At 39.1% G+C, this 22,930-nt stretch overlaps 1 protein-coding gene across 2 annotated transcripts in view; it reads right to left on the bottom strand.

The window, feature by feature from the left end:
* The window catches only part of NKAIN2 (sodium/potassium transporting ATPase interacting 2), an 816,594-nt gene that overhangs the window by 398,440 nt on the left and 395,224 nt on the right, over positions 1 to 22,930 (bottom strand). For both annotated transcript variants that reach the window (XM_038397627.2, XM_038397626.2), the window contains exon 3: positions 2,227 to 2,307. In XM_038397627.2, the coding sequence (XP_038253555.1) occupies positions 2,227 to 2,307 (81 nt within the window). The remainder of the gene's footprint in view (positions 1 to 2,226; positions 2,308 to 22,930) is intronic.

Genomic DNA, 22,930 nt, shown 5'->3' with positions numbered 1-22,930 from the left:
CCAAAGAGCAGAAGCAAGTTTCAAAGCTTTCAAAAAAACCCTTTGATTTTATTTGGTATAAAGCTATATATCATACATATAAAATAAACTATTCCCAGATGGACTATTATTAAGCTGTCATTTTAACTTAGCAATTCCTAAAACCATGCTGTGCAAGTTCCTCTCATTGTTTATGACCTCAGCAGAGTCCCTAGTGGAAGATATAGGCTAATACTGTGCTCCCCTAAAGGTTACTTTTTATACTCTGGTTAGAGTCAGTTCAGTGCTTTATCTTTTTAAGATTCCACATGCCTTTCCTAACAGAAGACAATACTCCCGAGTATCATTAAAGCTTCAATGTCGTATTTATTCTCAGTTAAAAAATACATGTAATGAAGAGAATTTAATGCAAGACTTACGAGGATAGCTAGATGTATGAGGCACAGTGCTAGCCATGATCCACTGTTTAACTCCACTGCTGGCCTGAAGACACACACAATGTGTTACAACAAGAATAAGTTTGCCCTAGCATGTCCTAGACTGTTTTTCTACAGATGTGGCAAAGTATATGCTTAGTTTTTGTAAATAGTGATGTTTTAGGTACCACATTTATATAGGGTTAAATAGAACCATCCTCTCCAAAGCCATACAACATTCCATCATGGGCCAGATCCATGAGCGTTTCTTTGCCTCTTTGCTCCACTAAAACCATTCCGTGTGAAGGAATTTCTCAATGTTTAGAAATTTCTGAATGCCTAGATGTGAGGTAATGCCCCCATGCCCTGCCCCAGGGTATGAAATTATTAGCTTGAAACCTAATTTAGGTGATGGGAATACATTGGGTTTTTCCCCATTCTCAGTATAGAGCATATCACTGGAACCAAAATGAACTTTTCAGATGCTTTTCCACTGTATAGGCCTGAACAAGGCAACCAGTTCTGGAAAAAAAAAAAACCTAGAGGTGAACACCCCCAAACTTTTGAAAAAAATCTCAGCTCTTGTCCATATGCAACTCTGGCCTGTCTCTACTCAGAACATCATTTTCATGTTCTTAAATGATTTTTAGCCATTAAAATGCAATGATAAAACAGATCAATTCCTTCTCAAATCAGCCTACAAGCACCCCACATTTTCATTCACAACCAGAGACTGGCCAATGTATGCAGCAGGCTACAAAGAACAGGTCTAAGAGGTGTGAGTTTAAAACAAATAAAATACTAGTTTGTATATGATGCCACAAGCGAAACTAGCTTGTTATAACATCTATTATAAATTTACTTCGCAATATACAAAGCATTTGTAATGTAACAAAAAATATTGTCCAGAAGGTCATTGTATTTATTACATCGTTGCCCAGTTCTTTAATGGAGTGGGCCTATCTAAAGTTACAAAGGCAGAAAGCATGACATATATCTTAAAAATAAATTAAGCACCTCAGAGAATGAACTTTGGCACTATTAAAGTCAAAGTGACTTCAACAGGACGAGGGGCTGGTTTAAACCGAAAACTTACAACACTGAAGTGATACAATGGTGCACAGTTGCAGTGCTACAGTTGTGCTGCTGCAGCATCTTAAGTGTAGACATAGCCTAGGATTTCATCCAGTCTTTTGCAGGAGCAGCACACATGGGAATACAAGAAAGATACTGTTGAACAGTACAGTGAACTTATATTCTGGGGAGTGCTTTGAGAGGCAGCACTTACACAGTGAAATAAGAGTGAAAACTGCCTTCTTTTCTGTGAAATTTTTCTTGGCTCATCTAGGATTCTAAGTAACAAACTGAAGTCGACTCCACAATCCAGTCTATCCTGGCATCTCAGTTTACATTTTAATTTACCAGTGAAACCTTGTTTTACCATTATTACATTGCAGTATAGGCCCCTGGAAAGAATTCAGCAAAGCAATAACCAAGTTAAATGATACAAAAAGAGCATGTTTACCCTTGAGATAGCAATCTCCCTTTGTATTTATAAAATCTGATTAGTATCTCTCCCAAAGGTGGCACTTGCACTGAATAACTACCAGAAGAAAGTGAGTTTTCCTTTAAAAGTATAGTTGATATCAAAAACACAAATACCTCAGCTGTCTGGGATGTGGAATGGCAAGATATACAGCATGTGTGAAATTTCCATCATGCAAACCTCATTTAAATGATGCCAAGAGGATAAGTAGTAGAAGACTTTGCCTCTGAATGGGAGAATGTTAATAATGTACTGATGGCTTAGACATATCTGATGGTAAATTACCTTTGAAAGATCCCCAGCCTCCAAGTAGAAGCAGATAACAAACACATTCCATGTGACCCAGAAGACTAGCCAGACAGCATACTGCAGGAGAAGAAGAGAGAAATAATACGTTATTAGTTCTGCAATCAGATGAGTTAAACTTAAATAAAGTTTAAACTGTTTGTCCAAGTCTCAGACAGAGACAAAAGAGAGAGAGAATGTAAATACAGTGGAGCTGGGTGAAAACATTTTGCAAATAAAAAGCAATAAGAAATGTCTCCTTTTCCCTAGCCACAAACTGGTGAGAGTCAATTTGGTGCTTATTCACATTAGAAATTCTGCATCTCAGGGGAGGCGATGGTCCTGAAATTTAATGTTCAAATTCATTTTGATTTTGTTGTATTCCTAGTTATGGGAGAATCTTAGTATCAAAGCAATGAGACACATTTTGGCATTACCTAAGTGTGTTTTTAGTGCTTGCATCTGCACTATATGCTTATTCAAATGGGACTCTCTAAATTCCCAAGTCCTGTCCCAGCATGTACTTGACTCTGTACCACACCTGAGATGGACTATCTGGAAGATGTTTCTTTGTTAGTTGTTTTACAATGTTGGTGAGGAATCCAGAGGGAATTCTAGGTGCCTCATTGTACATATATTGTTTGGCATTTCAAACCATTTGATTCAAAATGTTCATTTTAATACACCATTGAAAATGTTCATTTTCATCTGAGTTTGAATTATACTGGACAGTGGAGGTAGAAAAGCTTGAGCAAAACCTGTTCAATGGTTTGTGTTATCTATTTTCTAATATGCATATTTTGTGAGAGTGAAGGTGGTACACTTTCTTTCTGCCCTTCTGTCCACATTTACATATATTGTGACATTTTTGCATTAATGGAGACATCATACATTCTGGATTTGGAAATGCTGCCTCCCTACCATACTGAAGATCTTCTACGCTAATTTCTGACCTGTTGTCTAGGCATGCCTAGCGTTAGTGCCTCAAAAAATTCCCTTGATAAATTATTCCAGTGTCTAATAAACCTTAACATCTGCAAATGCTATTCTAATGACTTATTCCTATTTGCTAGTTATTCCCGATTTAATTCTCTGTGTTTGGTAATTTTAATCTATGGGCCCATGATATTGCATATGTGAGAGTTGTTTCATAAACCAATATAATATAAACTATTCTCCCCCCCGCCCCCCATTTTACCTTAAGGCCATTTCCCCTTGTTATGCCACCAATGTCCTCTGCCTCTCAAGAATTCATAAAATTATCATATTCTCCTTTGTTTTGCTTCCTTTTCCTCAAATGATATACATTATATTCCTTTAATCTGATTTTGTTTCATATGCTTAATATTGTTATGTTTTTTGTATTTCACTGGATTATATCCAATTCATTATTTTGTTCATGAGAAGTACATTGGTACACTGTACTCTACGTCTGTCTTTACTTCAGTTGTATGAAAAAAAGAACTACTTCCCTTTCTCATGATACTCAGTTTTTATATGGTCCAATAGAACATTTTCTAATTTTTGACAGTATTCCACTGTGAAACATTTAGGTTGCTGTGAATTAATGTACCACTCCCAGATCTTTCCCCAATTTACTGCTTTTTAACTTGTATTTTCACCTTTTATAGGTCTTGATATTAATTTGCTGTAAGTGCATCATCTGTCTTTCATCTAAAGTAAATCTCATTTAGTTAAATTCTGCCTTCTCCTTTAAATTCAAGATCCTTTTACAATCTCTCTCTCATTCCTGCCACAATCTGTTTTCCTAATTTGGTATTAGGAATGTATGGTCGTTTATCTATTGTTTACATCTTCCTGTATATAATTTAAATTATTAAATCTAATACTGAGTCCTGTGGTGCTTTGCTTGTACTTCTCAATGTGATATTTCATTATTTGCATATGGTCTGTCATACCAGTTTTCCACTTGAAGCATAGGCCTCCATAATCTTGTTCTAACTTTATTTGAAAATTCTTGCATGTGACCATATTAAGACATTTACATTTAGCTATTAAGTTTTACATTCCAGATAATTAAATCATTGTCAGCAAGCCAGCCTACTCGATAGGCAACCTTTGCCTAAAATGATAACAAATAAAGCTTTAGTCTAGCAGACTAAATAAATGTTTAGATTATGCTTTATGAGCAAGCTAATTTCTGATTTATAGATAATACAAGTCCATTCTCTAAGGATGGGATTTTCAAAAGCACCTTCATGACTTAGCACAATATCTATGGGAAGTCAATGGGACTAAGTCACATAGGTGTTTTTAAAAAGCCAACCTTAAGCCAATCAGAAGGCACCTGTTCAGTAATGGTATACTGAGCTATTCAGTCTACTGCAGGCTGCTTCACAATACAGCACTGTTACTATCCAATACCAAAGTTCAAATATGCCAAAGCAAGAAGAAGGCAAAATTACAGCTTCCTGGGTAACCTTAGTTCTGACATTTCCTAATTTCTCTGTGCTTGACTTCACAAACTTATCCTTCTTATTTTATTTTTTATATTATTTACACATGCACTGTGGTGGAGGTAGTATGACTGAATTGAAGATTCTGAATTCTGTTTCCATGTTGCATTCATGCAGTAGCTGATTTGAAAGATACCTTATAAAGCAAGCACACAGTGATGGATCAATACAACGCAGTAAGCCACTCTGGATTTGTTTGTGGTGGCAGAGCCTCTTACATTTAAAATAATAGCATAACTTTTTTAACTGTATAGTCACAATCATTCAAAATGCCAACATCTGAATTTTAGAATTTTTAAAAACAATCATCTGCTAAGTTTTGGACAACCACAACAAAAAGCTTTCAAATTATTTGAAAGACCCCCTACTTATGAAAATGTCATGTTAAGTGTTTGCTACCTGAACCTTTGGGGATGAGTATTGAGCATAATTATTTCGAAAAACAAGGATGCTCCCACTCTCCACTGGCAATTATTTCAGCTGCTTCAGATCTGGCACATCTCTTATTGCTGGATCACATGCAATCATAAATGTTGCTTTTTGTCTCATGAGCTTCAGCTAATCATTTTGGCAATTTGACACTGAAGGTCTGCAACAAGGAACAAATCCCTCTGGTGCTGTCTATTATATACAGCTAACTAAGAAACATTTTATAAGAAATCTTCAAGGAGCCAGAGTTGTCTGTTTTTTCCCCTTTTGGGGAGTTCTAAGGAGCTGCACTAACTGACAGCGACCACCACAAAGATACAACAGCCAGATATCAACAAGCCAAGAACCTCAATGAGAACACCCTTGACTACCATCAGACAGAAGTTGTCACCAGGGGGCAATACCTACAACCAGGAGAGAGTTGCCATCTTGCTATTGTGAAAATCTACACCGAAAAGAAATATAGCTGGAAGGCTAAAATGGAAGATTTAAATGCTAATTACAGTTATTGCTAATCTGTGAGGAACATAGGCACTGATCCATGAAGCCAATCAAAATTCTTTCCTTCAGTGAAAAAAGTTACATAAACAAGGCATAAGCTATAATGGAATCATCAATATGCCACTCTTCAATGCTCCAGAGAACTTCAGCTTTGAGAAACCTTCATAATGGACAGTCTAGAAACAATATATTTGCAAGATTTCAAATTGCAAAAAAGCTGCACAAAGAAACTGGAGAGGTACAGGTATCTTTTTTAATTTATGCTATGGGAAAGCAGGCAGAGCATATCTTTAAACCCGTTGACTTTACTGAAGACAATCACAGAGATGACTATGAAAGGGTTCTGGCTAAGTTTAATGCATGTTTTATACGCTAAAGAAATATGGCTTATGAAAGAGCATGCTTTCACTAGAGAATTCAAGAACCAGAGGAAAAATGTTGAAAGTTTTATAATGTTTTATAATGTTGAATGTTTTATAAGAATGAAAAACATGAAAACTTCAGAGATAGGCTGGGTTCACAGAAAAAAAAAATGTTTCACAGCAGGTACAACTGAAGTGAGTTTAACCCTAGCCCCAGCTATACAGAAAGCAAAGCATTCCAAAACGGTGAAACAGCAAAACCTAGAGCAACTTGATAAACTTGAAAAATCTGAAACTAGCTTTAGGAACTATAAACAGACACTTGAATATTAAAAGTCATTATCATAAAAAAGTTTTGAGTATGTTCTATCTTTACAATGCCAGAGCAGGCCAGGAACTGAATTTCTTCCACAATGGACAGTGCTTGAAACTCAAATCCCATCCAATCTAAGAGAAATCCTAGATCTCTCACATATCTTAATCACTTGAAAAAAATCTGTGGCTAAGGTGAAGATGAATAAATATCTTCTAAGCAAAGTGGCTGGCACTTCCTGGGGAGCAAATTCTCCAGTTCTCCAATCATCTGGTTTAGTCCTCTGTTACTCTGCGGCAGAATACCGGGCTGCAGTCTAGCTCCTTTCGTCTTATGTTAAGCTAGGTTGACACACAACTATGTGCATCATAACTGTATTATTTGACCCACATCAGTACTGTGGCTCCTATGTTAACATCATTCCTCCACACATCCATTTTGCGGATGTTACAGACAGAAAGGTTGAGATGATCAGGGCATACACAAGCCTATCACTATACATGTACCTCTTTGACTACCCAAGGGTGCACTTGTGGGCTCACTTGCCCTGCCCAGATTTCTCTAAAATGTCAATGTGGCATGAAGAATGGTCTGCAGCTGATGTCAGAAACCAATCTCTTATAATTGACCCAAACATGGGTATATCTGACTTAGATTTATCATGTGCTCAAGGGCCCTTCTGAATGGATTTCAAATGGGCCAGGGTCAATGTGTAGCCAGCTTTCACAACTGGGACCATTGAGAGGATCCCACATGTGGTTGTGGCCAAAGACAATGTCTCACATCACTGACAAATGCTCTCTGACCAGATTTGGTCTGTGGGCTCTGCACTTCACTGATGAGGCTGCGACATATTGGCTTGATGAGCTCTGCATCTGATAAGAAAATTACTTACATTTTACAGACAAGAGTGAAGCACAGAGAGATTAAATGACTTGTTTAGTTCAAAACTCAGTGGCAAAGTTAACAATAAAAGCCCGGTCTCCGGACTCCCTGGGTCCCATGTCTTGCCATGTTACCTCCCCATATGGAAAGAAACTCCCATATATCTTTTATGTGAAAACAACTTTGGAGACTGATCCTTTGAATATCGTTTTGAAAATGCTCAGACCAAGAGCATGTGTTCCTCAGAAATTGTTATGATACCTCTATAACTGAAAAAGCAAAATTAAATTCTTATGTTCTGTGTGTTCAAAGTATTGATTTTTTATATTTTTACATTTTTAAAGTTGCAAATTCCTCTCAGTTAAACTGAACACATATGCTATAGCAGCTACAATACTGTGCCCCATATCATGGTATTTTCGGTATCACATACACCCAGCAGTCAGATGGAGAAGGGGTGATAGATGGTGGTACTTTTCCAAGCTCCACCCACAAAATCAGCTTTTTCCATGTGACTTTCCAAAATGAAAAAGACACTCACTATAGATTATGCAGATGTTTAGAATGTGATCATGTATCTTCTCTGGGCTCGACCAGACTCCGAGTTTAGCTCCATTTTGATTGTGAAAGCAAAAAAAAAGTAATAAAGCTCATCCAAACACCGCCAACTTGTGGCGCCAAAATGAGACTTCATAGTAAACTGAGCAAGAGTGTTATCCTCCCTCTCATCTCTTATGAGGAATGAAATAATTTAAATTATATTATTGACATTAATATAATAAAGTGAAATCTGAATTGGCACCTTATTGAGATGAATGGGGCTGTTCAGACTTCTCAGAACTATTGCCCCAAGTTCTCTGCAGATTCACATGGATATCCCTGAATTGTTTACACTCACTTCACATTTTTTAGGTTTTAGTCACAATCATAACAGTAAAAGTCTCTCTCCACCCCCCACCCCCAAATGAAATCTGAGATTCTGGAGTATTAGATCTTCAGAGGAGTGCTGGTACAGCATCTGGGTGCATACCACATGTTTGACCCCTGCATATCTTTTCTAGTCCTCCATCTTCACTCTCAGCTTACCACCGCAGCTCTGCAAACACTTAAAACTATCACTCAGAAACCTATTTGCCAAACGTACCTATGGTTAGTAGAGCTTCCATGAAACCTTGAGAGACATTGAACAACACAATTCAGTCTGCCGTCATAGTTAAGAGACAATACTTATGTTCATACATGACTCTCTGGATGGACTAGGTCAGCACAATGCAGTGTTGTTATAGCCATGATGGTCCCAGGATATTAGAGAGACAAGGTGGGTGAGGTGATATCTTTTATTGGACCAATGTCAGAGTGAGAGAGAGAGGATTTCAAGTCTGCACAGAGCTCTTCAGGTCTGGGATATGTACTCAGTGCCACAGCTAAATACAAGGTGGAATAGATTGTTTAGCATAACTGGTTAACACATATTTCAAAGGACCATTCAAGGTGAAGTGGCCTGTCAATACTTCTCCAGTCATAGCTGGGAAAGGAAAGCAGGGGAGGCAGCTTTGGGGGGTGGGATGTTATTAGTGGATTACAGATTGTTGTAATAAGTCATAAATCCAGTATCTCTGTTCAGTCCATGATCTTTAGCATCTAGCAATGTTATGAATTTAAGCTCCCAGACTTCTCTTTTGAAGATGTTGTGCACATTTCCTTTGAGAATGAGGACTGGAGGTCAGACAGAGTGATCATTTTGTGAAGAAAAAATATTTGCCCACTTCTGATAAGTGATAAAAGACAAATACACCCTTTCTGTGACAGTTCATTTGAGTGTGTAGTGACTGTCTAGTTTCACCCACCTAGTTGTTATTGGGGCATTTTGTAAACTGGAGGAGGTATACCACATGTTGTGATAGGCATGTGTAGGACCTATGGATCTTGAAAGGTGTGCTGTAGGGAGTGTTGATCATCATAGCAGTGAAGATATATCTGCAGGTTCTGCATATGTGGTTCTGGCAGGGTCTGGTGTGTCCTGATCTGTGGAGAGCTTTCTTCTGATGATGAACTTGGAGAGTCTGGGTGGGGAGGGGATTGTTTGAAGGCCAGAAGAGGGGGTTCAGGAGAGCTTTCTTTCAGGATGTGGTCCCCATCAAGTATGGGTTGTAGTTGTTTAAGGATACTCCATACAGATTCCATTGTGGGGTGTCAAATAGGTGTGTGCGTTCAGAGAGTTTATATGGAAATAAAACCCCCTGCAGCTGCACACCCCTCAGCTAGCATACGCTAGCATAGTTTTGTTCAAGCCACCACTTGATGATCCGATGCAATGACTCTTAGCTGCAGGAATGCACAAATTTAGCACATAGAATCATAGGGTTAGAAAGGAACACAAATCTAGTCTAACCCCTGTCAAGATGCAGGATTTGTTCTGTCTAAACCATCCAAGACAGCTGGCTATCCAGACTCCTTTTGAAAACTTCCACTGAAGAAGCTACCACAACCTCCCAACGGAGTCTGTTCCACTGTCCTAAAGAAGTTTTTCCTGAGATTTAATCTAAATCTGCTATGCTGTAATTTGAACCCATTGCCTCTTGTCCTGCCCTCTATGGTAAAAGCGAATAACTTTTCCCCATTTTTTTTTTAATATCAGCCTTTCAATTATCTGAAGACTGCTATCATATCCTCCCTTAATCTCCTCTTTTCCAAACTAAACATACCCAGATCCTTCAGCTTTTTCTCTTAGGGCTGGCATTCCACTCCTTTGATCATCTTTGTTGCTCGCCTCTGGATCCTTCCCAGTTTCTCTACATCCTCTTTATACATTGGTGACCAAAATTGGACACAGTACTCCAGCTGAGGCTGAAACCAGTACTGCTCCACTCAGTGCTATCACCTCCCATGACTTGCATGCTATACCTCTGTTAATGCAATCTAAAATTACATTTGCTTTTTTTTGCAACAGCTTCACATTGGTGACTCAAATTGAGGTTGTGATCCACCACAACTCCCAGATCCTTCTCAGCAGTGTTGTTGCCAAGCCAGGTTTCCCTCATTTTGTATTTGTGCATCTGGTTTTTCTTCCCTAAGTGTAGCACCTTACATTGGTCTTTATTGAATTTCATTTTGTTGCCCAGTTCTCCAGTGTATTAAGATCCCACTGAATTTCAGCTCTATCCCTAGGTTTATGTCATCTGCAAATTTGATCAGTATGCTCTCCTTTCCTACATCCAGGTCAGAAATAAAAAAGTTAAACACCGGACCTAGAACAGATTCTTGTGAAACCCCATTTGAAACCTCCTTCCAATCCGATATCATTCCATTAATTACTCTTTGTTTGCAGTTGTTTAACCAATTATATACCCACTTAGTGGTAGTTCTGTTGAGCCCATATTTCTCCAGCTTACTTATGCGAATGTCATGTGAGGCTGTGTCAAAAGCCTCAGTTAAGTCCAGGTATATTATGTCCACCACACTTCCCTGATCCACCAAATCAACTACACTGTCAAAGAAGGAAATCAGGCTGGTTTGGAATGATTTGTTCTTGGTAAATCCAAGCTGGCTGCTAGTGATTTACCCCTTCATCCTCCAGGTACTTGCAAATTAAATGTTTTATACATTTCTCTAGTAGCTTTCCAGGTATTGAAGTCATGCTGACTGGACTATAGTTCCTTGGCCCTTCTCCTCACCCCCCCCCACCATTTTTAAAGATGGGCACTACATCAGCTCTTCTCCAGTCTCCCAGGACCTCTCCTGTCATCCATGAGTTTGTAAATATTATTGACAGTGGCTCTGAGATTTCTTTAGATAATTCCTTCAGGTGAATAGCATCCAGTCCTGCTGATTTGAATTCATTCATTTTAGTCAGAACATCTCTGATGAGTTCTTTACTTATCCCGATCTGTATCCCCTCCCTTTATAGTCTATGGTAACTTTGCTAGTCATCAGGGGACATGTAATTTTTTGTAAGAAAACTGAAGCAAAGTACGCATGGAGCAACTCTGTCTTCCTATCATCTTCCATTACCAGTTCACCTTATCCACTGAGTAGCGGACCCACATGGTCCTTGTTAGTTTTTTTTTTGTCTGAGGTATTTGAAGAACTGCATCCAGTTGTGTCTAACATTCCTTGCAAGCTGTAACTCATTCTTTGCCTTAGCTTTCTGGATTTTGTCCCTAGATGGTTGTGCTATTCCCACATATACTTCCTTGGTGACATGCCTCTCCTTCCATTTCCTGTATGTATCCCTTTTGGTTTCTAGATACCTAAAAGCAACTTGTGCAGCCACATTGGTCTCCTGGGGATCTTCTTATCTTTCCTCTGCATCGGAATAGCTTGATGTTGAGCCTCGAATATTAATCTTTTAAGAACGGTCAGTCTCCTTTGACTCCTTTTCTTCCTAACTGGTATTTCCATGGGACCTGGCCTACTGTTTCCGAGTCAGCTGAAGTCTGCCTTTCTGATTTCCAGTGTCCTTGTTTTGTGGTTCTCATGCCCTCCTTTCCATTGGATATTGAATTCTACCAGATCATGATAATTTCCTCCCAAGTTCCCGATCACCTTCACATTCACAACTAATTCATCCCTGTTGGTCAAAACCAGATCCAAGATGGACAACCCCTTAGTTGTTTCCTCAACTTTCTGAATCAGAAAGTTGTTCCCTACACATACTAAGAATTTGCAGGATGTATTATGGTTTTGCTGTAACAGTCTTCCCACAGCTATTAGGGAAGTTAAAATTCTCCATTAATACTTGTTCATGTGTGTTAGCTAATCTTGTTACCTCCTTTTAGAATGACCATCCATTTCCTTTGCTGATTTGGTGGTCTATAATAGAACCTACCATAACATCACTACTATTCTTTTCCCTTGTTATCGTCATCCAGAGACTCTCAGGAGGCCTGTTGCTCACTTCCCCTTGGACCAAGTGTATACATTCTTGACATATAACACAACATCTCCTCCTTCCCCCCACCCATATCTATACTTTCAGAACAGGCTATATCCCTCAATGCTGGTACTACAATCATCGGAGTTGTCACACATGAAGATGACTAGTGTAGATATCGTTTTGTATAAGGTGTACTTGTCACGGGAATATTTGAAAAAGTATTTCAGAAAATTTTGTACATCACTTTCATAAAATGTGCATTCTAGTATAAAGGGGAAAAGGGAGTTTTTATGCAAGTTGAGTAGGTGAAGTTAAGTTAACATAGTTGTGTTCTTCACTACAAGAGCTGATCACAATTTTTTTGTCAAAATGCTGATTTGATCAAAATTAAAATTGGTCACAAAAAAGGGTCAGGCTGGACAACTTTCCCAACTTGAAACAAATGTCATGTTAAAAGTTTAAGATTTCTTGACATGTTTCATTTTGACATTTTCTCCATGAAAAATTTCCTGGTTCAAAATTACTTTTGTTTCAAAATTATAAGCTAATGAGCCCGAGAAAGGTTAATGAAAAAGAAAATCAAAATTTAAATTAAACTTTTTGAAGTTATTACAACATTTTGAAAAAAAGAAAAGGAGTACTTGTGGCACCTTAGAGACTAACAAATGTATTTGAGCATAAGCTTTCGTAAGCTATAGCTCACTTCATCGGATGCATTCAGTGGAAGATACAGTAGGGAGATATATATACACAGAGAACATGAAACAATGGGTGTTACCATACACACTGTAACCAGAGTGATCACTTAAGGTGAGCTATTACCAGCAGGAGAGCGGGGGGAAGGGGAAACTTTTTGTAGTGATAATCAAGGTGGGCCATTTCCAGCAGTTGACAAGAACATCTGAGGAACAGTGGGAGGGTGAGGGGAATAAACATGGGGAAATAGTTTTACTTTGTGTAATGACACATCCACTCCCAGTCTTTATTCAAGCCTAAATTAATTGTATCCAGTTTGCAAATTAATTCCAATTCAGCAGTCTCTCATTGGAGTCTGTTTCTGAATTTTTTTTGATGAAGAATTGCCACTTTTAGGTCTGTAATTGAGTGACCAGAGAGATTGAAGTGTTCTCCAACTGGTTTTTGAATGTTATAATTCTTGACGTCTGATTTGTGTCCATTTATTCTTTACATAGAGACTGTCCAGTTTGACCAATGTACATGGCAGAGGGGCATTGCTGGCAAATGATGGCATATATCACATTGGTAGATGCGCAGGTGAACAAGCCTCTGATAGTGTGGCTGATGTGATTAGGCCCTATGATAGTGTCCCCTGAATAGATATGTGGACACAGTTGGCAATGGGTTTTGTTGCAAGGGCTTTGTTGAATGCATCCAATGAAGTGAGCTGTAGCTCACGAAAGCTTATGCTCAAATAAATTTGTTAGTCTCTAAGGTGCCACAAGTCCTCCTTTTCTTTTTGCGGATACAGATTAACACGGCTGCTACTCAAACATATTTTGACTTACCCAAAATATTTTTTTAATTATTATTCAGTTTGTTAAGTGTTTTAACATTAACTTTTTTCTCAATTCGAGTTGGGACAATTTTGAATTCTTGCAAATATCTGTGGGACAGGAAAACAATTTCCTGCCCGATCTATTAGTTACCTTAACAAGACAAGATGTGGAAATCAAGATAAGGTGAATAAGCAACGATTATTGACTGCTATTAAGCCACCATACTAAAAGAAAAAATTGTATAATGTAGTAACTAAGGCCCCAGAAATCATGAGTTCTGACTATTAAGAATAGCTCAGGCATCAAAACCTTTTAGAAAGCATAGAATTGAGAGTTGAGAGAACAAAAACCCACAGTCTAACGGCTAGGTTTGTTCAATAATCGGAGGAAACTCAGAATGCTACAACCTTTCACAAGAGGGTACTACTGGTGTAGCTAGGGAGACTTCCTCTTTTTCCTGGTCTCTGAATGAAATAAAACAACCATATTCAATAAATACCAAACTTTGATATATGACATGCCAGATATAATAATAAAATGGGGAACTTGAAGGAATCTAATATTAGAATTAAAATGTCTATAAAAGGGAAGTTAAATCCAAGAGATGCAACTTTTGGCAAGATATTACAAACTTTAGTGAAAGTATTACCTCATGAGCAGTGCTGTGGGAAAGAAAAGTTGCATTCATATTGATTTTTTTTTTAGTTTAAGTAATGGTGAGGAAGTCAGTTTAATATTTGCAATCTAGCATGTTTATCCTATCAAATTAGTAAAATACACCTGTGCCGAAAGGGGCAGTAAACCAAACAATAAGGACACTTGACCACAGAGTGGAATAATCAGAAATGTAACAGTTTGCATTGGATAATAATGGATAATAATGCATGGACTCAGCCCCATCATACATAGGGTCTACCATTGTTGTTAAAACAAGGAGAACAGAAATGGAAGATTTCTACAGCTGTTCCAGCCTGCTGGAGAACAACAGTTTCTGAAGTGACTTTTGCATTGTATAATGGATTGTTAACACAAGTTTAAAGAGCATCAGGAATATGGAGGGACTTTGTATAAATTACATGAACTTTAAAATGGACATTTCAACAGCTAGAGGAGTATTGTTGGAGAAACTGCAACTTGAGCAAGCATAATTGCAAAATTGGCCAAGTGGTACACCACAAAGTAGCCCAGGGAAAGCAACTTGTTGAGATAAATTGCTGACTGGAGTAAACCAACTAGTGTTCAACATATGTACCAAGACGGCAGTACCAACAGTTATGGCCTAACATGTCTTACGTCTTGTCATACCTGCTTTTATATTACACAGAGAGACTGGAAAACTCCAGCCCCCGTTGTAAGAATTCAAAACCTTATGTCTCATTCCCTGACTGGATAGTCAGAGAGGATGACTCTCATTTTGGTTGGACATATGATTCTTTAGAAGAAGTGTATGTCATCATCTGATTGTTCTATGCCAGCACCTCCAAGGAGAGGAATCAAGCTGGACAATCCAGCAGAAATAAGATAAAGTGACCTGTCTCCTTTAGCACATCATTTCTCAAAAGTTAACCCTGGAAGGGAGACGACTGAGGTCCTAAACCAGCCACCTGCAAGTCTTCTTGGTTACATCAAGTACCTTTTTTGGATAGGCACCTTTAATTGTCTTTCTATTTTCCAGCAATTCGGGTTGCCCACTATTGTATTGGGAAAAGCCTATAGTCATGTCCATCCTTTGCTCCTTCTTTGTTTGCAGTGTTATCTCTTACTATGAGCAGAAACTGAGCTGAAAGCTCTGGCTGAGCTGGTGTGTGATAAGTAATACAGTGACTTTCTTTTGGGTGACTAACAAGATCAGCCAGCTGATCAATTCTTGAAAGTGAGTGCCTAATTCATAAGGAAGTGTACATGCTTATGTATGTTCTCTAAAGGTTGTCTCAGAGTTACTGTGTGCCTTTGTTTTGGAACAGGTTCGAATCAAGAATACTACACGTTGTAGAATTGTACGTGTGTCTACCATAATTGTTTCATACTGTCTTTCAAGTTAATTTTATGTTTATATACAGACAAAAAAATGAGACCGAGTGTGCAAGTTTCTTGTACTGCACGCAGTCTATATAGGCTTCATAAATGTAGGAGCTTATGTTATGCAGTTAGACATATGAGTTAGATCCTAGGCTGATATTCACTGACAAATAGGTTAAAAGAGTTGACTACCACAGATCTATTGGGAAGGAGACCTTGGTGAATTGGAATGTAACTAATTTAACAAACTGTTTTGTAATCTAGTTTTGGAGTGGTTTTTCTCCATTACGTTAGCAGCAATACCAGAGCTGATAACTAATTGTCACAAGCCAGGCCCTGTTCTGAGGCACATTTAGTCAAAAAGATAAACAAAGTCACCTTCCCAAGATAGGTTTCAGAGTAGCAGCTGTGTTAGTCTGTATTCGCAAAAAGAAAAGGAGTACTTGTGGCACCTTAGACACTAACAAATTTATTAGAGCATAAGCTTTCGTGAGTGAGCTGGAGCCACAAGTACTCCTTTTCTTCTTCCCAAGATAGTAATTGAGTACGTGTATTATTTTCTATTGTGTCTGTAATTTCATTCTGAAAATTTAAAACTATACAGCCACTATTTTTTAAAATTTATGTAGCCAAATCGTAGCCCAATACCATTTTTGCCTTCTTATATCCTATACTATTAGCTGCTGTCATTAAGGCTATTTAATAAATTCTATAAAAACAGAAAGATGGTTCAGGTAATCAGTTATGCATTTCCTTAATGGTTTGTTTTATACCCATCTTTCTTACAATAACCATCCCTGTATGGAATAGTTGTCTGAATTATTGGTGTAACCCCTTGGGGTTTAGAGACCATGGCACCTTTAAATCTTTTTCCTATTGGGGAGGGGGAGTAGTGGGAGAAAGGAGGGAAACTTGGGGGTGTGACTCGGGAGCCCGGGGAGAGAAGGGCTGCAGCCGGGATGCCCGGGACAAAGCGAAGGAGAGAGAACCTGCCTGAAGCCTGGGAAGGACAGGGTGGCCGATCGGGGACACCCTAGGACAGGAGCCAGGGGGAGCACTGTGCCAGGGAGGAATTGCCCGAGAAGGACAGGCCGGAGCTGGACCCAGTATCACTGCTGCCACGAGCTGCATGGGGCTGTGAGTACTGGGGCTTGTGACTCTGCACTGAGAATAAGGAGGGAGGCTGCTAGTTAGTTAAGTGGGGAAGTTGTCACTCTGTGACTCTGCAGAGAGCGGCAGAAGAGGGCACCGGAGGGGTTTGTTGGGGAAAGTTCATTGGTGCCAAAGACGACCAGGAGCACCCAAGACTCACCACTGAACTTGTCCTTTGCTCAGGACTCCTGAGCTCTGTGTGCAGACACATTGCTCAGTGTCTGCCCTTTCAGACTGTGCTACCACTGGGACTGTGGGGCCTTGGTTTGGATGCAGCCCTGTTCTACCGCTGCCCCTACATTTCCCCTTGTTGTTTTTCTCCTCTCGTCCCTCTGTAAATAAATATCTCCCTTTGTTATACCCACTGTACTTTTCCTGTGGGTGGGTGTGTTCACTCTGCGGGGTTTGGAACAGGTGCCCGTGGGGTGGAGGGAATTTTTCCTGCTTCATTCCTGCACGTGCCTTCTCTTGGCCAGAGCTGCCTGCAGCGCAGACTCCATCTTGGCCACGAGGGCGCTAAAGTTACATTGATTTGCCAGTTTATCATATCAATATGGCAGGTAACTTGTATCTTTAGATATCATGCTACAGGTCATGGGAGTGGCTATGTTAATAAATTGTATAAGCCTCCAACACATCCAGATAGATATTTCCAGAAAGCTAAGCAGACTTCCTCTGAGTTGGGTGAGCATGATGTTAATAAGAGTGCAGTTACTATTCTTGAGTGCTTACTAAACTTTGCAAAACATACAGCAGAATAATCTTCATAGAAACAGCTGAAGGCATTGGTTTTCAATGAAATCCCAATGCTTGAAAAGGTATACAGATTTAATGGAATTGAAATCATGACACACTAAATTTTTTCAAATGTATTTTTTTCACGTAAGAGCTTTTAAATGCAGGAAGAAACATAGAAAGTGGATGATTTTCTTATTTTGTTTTGCAGCCAGATTTAGGAATATTACTGGGGAGAAAAAGAGACCACATTCCTAGTGCCTAGGGCTTGTTTCAAAGAAATTTAGAAACAAGAATCATGATTATGATTCAGTCATGGAGTTTTATATGAATAGAGCTTTTAGCAGCTGTAACAATTTAAACTTTCTGATAAAATATACAAGTAATGAGATCCAAAAATCTTCCAGTATTAATTTTTAACAGAAAGAAAAATATAAAAATCAGTAGACCCAGTAGCTAGGAAGAGAGTTCTACTGACATTTATCTAGATTCTTATATTGATGCCTATCATGACAGTCTCTAAGTGCCACTTAGGATTGTGGGATGTTTGAGTAACTATTAAGGGAATAATTCTCCTCCTCATGTATACATGAATAAATTATTATTTTTGCTAAGACCTTATGCACTCTGATTGCTGATTCAATTGTGACATTTTGGGGTTCACCCAGGCCAGTAAGAAATTTGGTTGCTGTCTGCCTTGTAATCCTGGCCATCTGTAGCTGAGCCGCTTTGGTCCAGAACTCTGGCCCCAACAGCCTGTCAGCAGCCCACAAGCTTCATCCTATCTTTGCCCAACCTGTTTTTTTCATGTAAGAGCTTTTAAATGCAGGAAGAAACATAGAAAGTGGATGATTTTCTTATTTTGTTTTGCAGCCAGATTTAGGAATATTACTGGGGAGAAAAATAGACCACATTCCTAGTGCCTTGCAGGCTGACCTTAGTATGCTTCCAGCCCTGAATTCGTCCGACTGCCGAGACCAGTCCCTCTCTCTTGACCCTCACAGAGAAAGGGTTAAGTTCACTGACTGTAGAGGGACAGTAAAACACTCCAACCTGCCAGCTTTCTAGAAGCGCAAACTTTACTGAATTTACATAGCAATGATCATTTATATGAAAGCAAAATAAGTCTATTAAGAAAAGAATCATGGATTACATGATACTAAGGGCATGGCTACACTGGAAACTTCAAAGCGCTGTTGCAGGAGCGCTCCTGCGGCAGCGCTTTGAAGTGCGAGTGTGGTCGCGCGTGAGTGCTGGAGGAGAGCTCTCCCAGCTGGTAATCCACCTCCAGAAGGGGATTAGCTCCGAGCGCTGGGAGTGCGGCTCCTAGTGCTCGGAGCCTGTTTACACTAGCGCTTTAAAGATTTTTCACCCCCCCCGAGCCAGCAAGTTAGAGCGCTATAAAATGTAAGTGTAGCCAAGCCCTATGTAATAGGGATATAGGTAGATCTGGTTACAAGCAAACCACGCAACTAAAAGACTAAAACTTAATCTAGCAAGATACAATTTTTCTTCAAGATAGTTTCTCACCAATTCATTTTCAGCTTTTGCTGGCCAGCACCCATCCTGGAAATCAAATTGCTTGGTTTCTTTGTTTCCTAAGACGAAGGATACAGTTGGAGTCTCTCTGTTCCTTATATCCCCAAAGGGATGGGTTTTTTTTTTGTCTTACAAGTCAGGAAGGTCTCTTGAGGTCAGGTGCAGGAAAATCCCTTCCAGTTTAGTTCAATGGCTTGTTTACTGCTCATATGTAAACTTAGGTAAACCCACATTCCTCTGTCTAGGGCAGATCTGTTTATCACCTTTACCTATGCTAGGCTGTCTGGTCTTATAAAACATATTCTAACTTCATATAGAAGGAACAACAGCTTCATATAGAAGGAATTCTCTTCACAATTTTTATTGTGGGGCTGTAGAAGGTGGAAACCATGTATTTGGGTTATTACTACTTCAAGCCGGGGGGAGGGCAGCAACCCCAGCACCTCTAATTCCAGCATTTGTGGGTGGGTGCGTGAAGAGGAAACAGTCTTTCCTCATTCTATACACAGTTCTCTACAATAGCGATTTTCTGATGTTATCAAGGCCACCCAGAAAGTTTGGAAAATCCAGGTTTTGTAAGTCAGTGAGAGCTACCTAAGGTACTTTGAAAAATTTACATTCCAGGGGTAGGGACAGAGCAGAAAGAGCTCCAAAGCCTGCTGGCTGGCAGTTCTGATTTGCGATAATGTTGGCTGTTTTGAAAAGGACCAGACAGCTACAAAGGCTGCACTTCATCCTCTAGAGAACAGCAAAGAGAATGATTACTGGTGACTTTGCAAACTGTCCAGCTTTAAAGGGGCTTCAGCTAGCACAACTGTTTAAAGCAGTGGTGGGCAAACTGCAGTCACTGGGAGCTGTGGGCAGCCGTGCAAATGTAAACAAACTGTCTGGCGGCCCGCCAGCTTATTTCCCTGATGGGCTCCTGGTTCCCCACAAGTGGTTTAAAGCCAGCTGGTCAGCAGAGCTGGCCAGAATTCTCTTCATTGCCCTAGAAGGCTAAGACTACAGGAGCATAGTTCTGGAGAGACAACTGAACTTCAGTAAACAAGGGATTTGACAAATCAATGTGGTTCAGTAGAGCATTAAAGTTTCTTTAAAAATTTGCAGAATCATTAGATGAACTAGTAATAGCTGTAACACCAATAAAATAAAGAGAACTCCTTCATGCAGTAGGCCTAAAAGATACAAAACAAAAAATCAATAAACGTAATTAAATTCTTGAAGCAAACAATGTAGCATTTGAAAATGTACATTTAGCACTTAAATCAGAAAACAAATATATATGCATCATTAATAAAAATGGATTGCACATTTTTAAAGGATGCAATGTACTACAAGTATTTTTCTTTAATCATCAAGATTTGACTGTGCACAAATGTAGCAAGAGTGCATACCTACAACCATACTTCTTCTGAACAAATCTGTCAAGGTTTCATTAAACCAGAAGAGTGCTTATGCACCATTTCCCAGGATTTAGCCATTGTTCTGCAGCATTCAGGATGCAGTAAAGGAGCTGGCATTAGCACATTCTGGTCCTCAGAGGAGTTAGCAGGTAGAAACTCCATTATGTTTTGTCTCTACCTTCACTTCTTGTCTAATATGCCCCGTTCAAAGGTTCTTTCCAACTTTTATTTTTACTCTTTGAAAGTTAATCCCAGGCAAGGCTGGCATCCCTTTAACTACAGATGTAAGAACTCAGGACATTCAGTTGTTAAGACATCACTGGCTGGGAAGCCTGCCATCAACATCCACACTTAATGCACATACATTCCCTTTTGGCTCTGTACATTCAAGCCCATCTGCTCAGATGGCATGGTGCCTACTCATCGGTTGGTTGGATTGTTGCACTAGGGCATAGGTGCCAAATAATGGTTTTATGTGGTCAGCCTGCAGAACCCTGCATCTCTTTTGCAGGAAGTTGGTGTTTCAGCACAGCCGCAGAGAACCAATATACCATATCTCTCGACATACTATCACACCTGCTGAAATAAACCTATGTGCCAAAACAATTTTTAAAACTCCTGTAGAGAAAAAAACATACATTGTTTATGGTCATGGATACTCAGACTTGCTGCATTGCAGAAAACCGCATAATGCTAATGAGTCAAAGGATACAAAGAGAGCAAGAGAGATGCATTGCCCACAGGTAAGACTACATGAACAATGGCACTGCAGGACAAACTATAGTATAAATCCAAGGGCAAAAAAATCCCTAAATTAAAATGGAGTTAAGGCTGAGAGTACATACCATTAACATAAGGGTAAAAACCTATTTTAGAAATGTTGCAGTTATCCCAAACCAAGCATTACAAAGCCAGGAAAGAGTTACTCTTAAAAGAAATCCAAACATGATAAGGTATGCAAATACACAAATAGGGCATTCAAACAACCTTAACTCTTCCCTGTTGTGACACCATGCAATCGCCATATGATTATGACAAACACTTTGTCATAATTGTCACTTTGTCATTAGTGGTTTTGGTCCAAAGATAGAAGAAACTTTTTAATGATAATTTTTAAAATATTTCCCTTCAAGGCATGGCTATATTTCATGGGCCAGATTCACTAGTGAGTTATTCCAGTTTTATGCAGCTCTAACTTCAATGAAATCAATAATAATTAATTAGTGTAAAACTGGAGCAAAGACACTGATTGATCAAGTCCTACATTTTAAGGTCTTTAAAAATAATTAAACTATGAGACACATTTCTGAGATAAATATTATGACATGTTTTAAGTAGGTAAATTGAGTCACAGGTAAATTAAAAGTGACTTGCTTAAGATCACAGACTGATACAGTATTAGAGTTGGGAAGAAAACTCTTCACCATCTCCTTTTCTATTGACAGAAGCTATATAAAAAAATCCTTAAAACGTCACCAACAGTTGTACTCCAATTCAGTCATGTCAACATAAAAAAAACTGTTATACATACAGGTGAACAGCTAAGAAGAGAAAAACAAAACAGAAATTATAATTATTCAGCAGGTAAACTCCCAACCACAAAACAGCATTTTGTAAATAACTGGTTTTGATTACATTGAATATGAGGCTATCATTTTCCCATTTTTAAGTGATTTATTGTAAAAATCAATTGGTTGGTGGATATGCTATTTATGGATTGGGATGAGAGATGAAGCTGGGTGGGGGTGAAGAGCAGCAAGTGATGAAATACAAGGTGAGATGGCTAGAACAGGTATGGTAATGCATTTGTCGAAGCTAAGATCATAATTTTCTACACTAAATGGGATAACTGATGACAAATGAAAAAACATGAACTACTGGGGATCAATGTTGGAAACGACACTCTATGTAGCATTCAATACTAGTTGCAAGTCCATGATTAAGAGATCTATAAGCAGCTTAGAAACTGAAATTTGGATTTAGAAGTTGTAACAGATTCAGTCAGGCTCCCCCTGCTGCTGCTCATCAGACAGCTGTGAGGAGATTCAACTGCTGGAGCCACTGGTGTTTTAAATTTCAAACAGATTCTTAACATCTAGTCACCGCCCCAGTCTTGGGCTCCCTAGGCATATTTTGGGGTTCAGGCCCTCTGTCAAGCACCCCATAATGACAACAGCAACCACATTGTCTCCTGCACAACCCATGGAACCAGTGCTGACTTCTCAGACACTCCTATAGCTTAAACGCATCCTCTCCCAGAACTCCATGGCTTACCTCTTTGAGGGGCCAAGTGGTAGGTGTAACATATAAAAGGCAATTTGCACAGAATTCCTACACATTATTTAAAAATCACATGAGAAATAAACAGATCTACACAAAAATAATAAACCCTACATGCATTTCCCTGCCTCGGTTTCCTCAACAGTCCAGAATATTCTTTGGGCTAGGGTCAATGTCCTTTGGATCCACACAGAGTCCTTCTGCTCCAGTGCATAC

This window comes from Dermochelys coriacea, chromosome 3 (genome assembly GCF_009764565.3).
Source record: "Dermochelys coriacea isolate rDerCor1 chromosome 3, rDerCor1.pri.v4, whole genome shotgun sequence".
In the NCBI taxonomy this organism is placed as follows: domain Eukaryota; kingdom Metazoa; phylum Chordata; order Testudines; family Dermochelyidae; genus Dermochelys; species Dermochelys coriacea.
Note: the sequence above shows the minus strand (reverse complement) of the source record. Positions and strands in the feature narration are given on the sequence as shown.